We start from the raw sequence: 2722 nt of genomic DNA, 5'->3' as shown, positions 1-2722 counted from the left end.
AGGAGGGCATGGGTCTTATCATGCATGGCCCAGGACACCACGGTGGGAGCCTGAATTTCATTCAAGGTACAGTGCAAAGCCAGGTAAAAGTCTTAAGTGAGAGAATGGTGTAATTCAAATCATGTTTTATTTTTTTATTGTTTATTTTTTATTGTTTATTTTTTATTTTTTTATTATTATACATTAAGTTCTAGGGTACATGTGCATAACATGCAGGTTTGTTACATATGTATACTTGTGCCATGTTGGTGTGCTGCACCCATCAACTCGTCAGCACCCATCAATTCGTCATTTATATCAGGTATAACTCCCAATGCAATCCCTCCCCCCTCCCCGCCATGATAGGCCCCAATGTGTGATGTTCCCCTTCCCGAGTCCAAGTGATGTCATTGTTCAGTTCCCACCTATGAGTGAGAACATGCGGTGTTTGGTTTTCTGTTCTTGTGATAGTTTGCTAAGAATGATGGTTTCCAGCTGCATCCATGTCCCTACAAAGGACGCAAACTCATCCTTTTTTATGGCTGCATAATATTCCATGGTGTATATGTGCCACAATTTCTTTCTTTTTTTTTTTTTTAAAAAGACATTTATTCAGCGTCACAATCAGACTATTACATTTAGCAATCAACAGGATGGGTGCAAAAAAAAAAAAAATCTACATTAAAACCCTTTGTTGGAATGCTTTACACTTTCCACAGAACAGAAACTAAAATAACCTGTTATACAATTAGTCACAAATACAGTCCTCGAGTTTTTTGCCCATACACATGAGTATTTGTCTAAAACATGTCTTCTTTGTAGCAGCTAGGCCCTGCCACCACTGTGCTTGGCTGAGTTCACAAATCTGTTGTAACCTGTAGCTTCCCTGTCACTTCTCTGGCTCTCCTCTCCTGCTAAGCTTTGTTTCCTAATTAAAATCTTCTGCCACTGCCATAGCTACTGCTGCTGCTGGAACCGCCATAGCCACCTTGGTTTCGTGGTTTTGCAAAGTATTGGCCTCCACCGCCATAGGGGCCAGAGCTTCTGCCTCCAAAATTTCCTCCCTTCATGGGTCCAAAATTTGAAGACTGATTGTTGTAATTGCCAAAATCATTGTAGCTTCCACCACCTCCAAAATTGCTTCCATCATTACCAAATCCATTATAGCCATCCCCACTGCCACCATATCCACCACCACCACGGCTGCCACCAAAGCCACCACGACCACTGAAGTTTCCTCCACGACCGAAGTTGTCATTCCCACCGAAACCACCTCCACGACCACCACCAAAGTTTCCAGAACCACTTTGACCTCTTTGGCTGGATGAAGCACTAGCCATCTCTTGCTTTGACAGGGCTTTCCTAACTTCACAGTTGTGGCCATTCACAGTATGGTATTTCTGAATGACAATCTTATCCACGGAGTCATGGTCATCAAAGGTTACAAAGGCAAAGCCCCTTTTCTTGCCACTGCCTCGGTCAGTCATGATTTCAATCACTTCAGTTTTCCCATACTGTTCAAAATAATCTCTTAGGTGATGTTCTTCAGTGTCTTCTTTAATGCCACCAACAAATATCTTTTTCACAGTTAAGTGGGCACCTGGTCTTTGAGAATCTTCTCTTGAGACAGCTCTCTTTGGTTCCACAACTCTTCCGTCCACCTTGTGTGGCCTTGCATTCATAGCTGCATCCACCTCCTCCACAGTGGCATATGTGACAAACCCAAAGCCCCTGGAACGCTTGGTGTTTGGATCTCTCATTACCATACAGTCCGTGAGCATTCCCCATTGCTCAAAATGGCTCCTCAGGCTCTCATCCGTTGTTTCAAAGCTCAACCCTCCAATGAAGAGCTTCCTCAGCTGTTCCGGCTCTTTAGGAGACTCTGACTTAGACATGACGGCAGGGAGAAGAGAGACTTTAACGATGCTTCTTCGGCGGCGTCCACGGGCAGAAAAAGCATGCCACAATTTCTTAATCCAGTCTGTCACAGATGGACATTTGGGTTGATTCCAAGACTTTGCTATTGTGAATAGTGCCGCAATAAACATACGTGTGCATGTGTCTTTATAGCAGCATGTCAAATCATGTTTTAAAAAGAACTTTTGGCCACTGCGTGGACGACAGATTAGAGGAGGGCAAGAATGGAAGTTGCAGGAGTAATTAGAAGGTTGTTGGTGTTGCTGCACGAGATGGGACCACAGCTGGAATCTGAGTGGTGACAGTGGAAGTAGAGACTAATCACGGGTATGGGGGCTGGAGCTGCTGGCTGAAAGGACTGTGAAGAATGAGAGAAAAGCAAGCTGCCAATCATGACTCCCAGGTTTCCAGGCAAGCTCCACATTTAGAAGTGAGAGGCAGGAAAGAAAGTGGTCTCTCCTGGATATTTAAGTTAGAGATGCCTTGTGGGACATCCGAGTGGAGTTATCTGCATGGCAGTGAGATACAGGAGTCTCAGGTTGATATTGTCAGCCTGGCAATATTCAAAGCCCAAGGACTGGATGAGACTCAAGGAGAGTTTGTAGTTGGGGAAAAAAGGAGCCCAGGACTGAGTCAGTAACTGCCCAGAGATGTGCAATCATGACCAGAAGCAAATCCCCAACTGGTGGAAAGTCAAGCTCTCTGAGGATTTGTAGTGCATGTTTTTACTATTAAATAATCCCTCAGTAGTCAGAGAAACTATCCAGATAAATTATTTTCTTTCAGGTCTTTCAGTTTCTCTCTGCCTACCTCTCTTAGTTCTGGT

General features: G+C 44.1%; 1 protein-coding gene across 1 annotated transcript; it reads right to left on the bottom strand.

Moving 5' to 3' along the window:
* Positions 1–577: 577 nt before the first annotated feature.
* On the bottom strand, positions 578–1930 carry LOC111543484 (heterogeneous nuclear ribonucleoprotein A1-like). Its single transcript, XM_023213460.2, has one exon. The coding sequence runs from the start codon at positions 1872–1874 to the stop codon at positions 912–914; it is 963 nt and encodes a 320-aa protein (XP_023069228.2). The 5' UTR covers positions 1875–1930; the 3' UTR covers positions 578–911.
* Between the last annotated feature and the right edge of the window lie 792 nt (positions 1931–2722).

Source organism: Piliocolobus tephrosceles, chromosome 2 (genome assembly GCF_002776525.5).
Source record: "Piliocolobus tephrosceles isolate RC106 chromosome 2, ASM277652v3, whole genome shotgun sequence".
NCBI classification, from domain to species: Eukaryota; Metazoa; Chordata; class Mammalia; order Primates; family Cercopithecidae; genus Piliocolobus; species Piliocolobus tephrosceles.
Note: the sequence above shows the minus strand (reverse complement) of the source record. Positions and strands in the feature narration are given on the sequence as shown.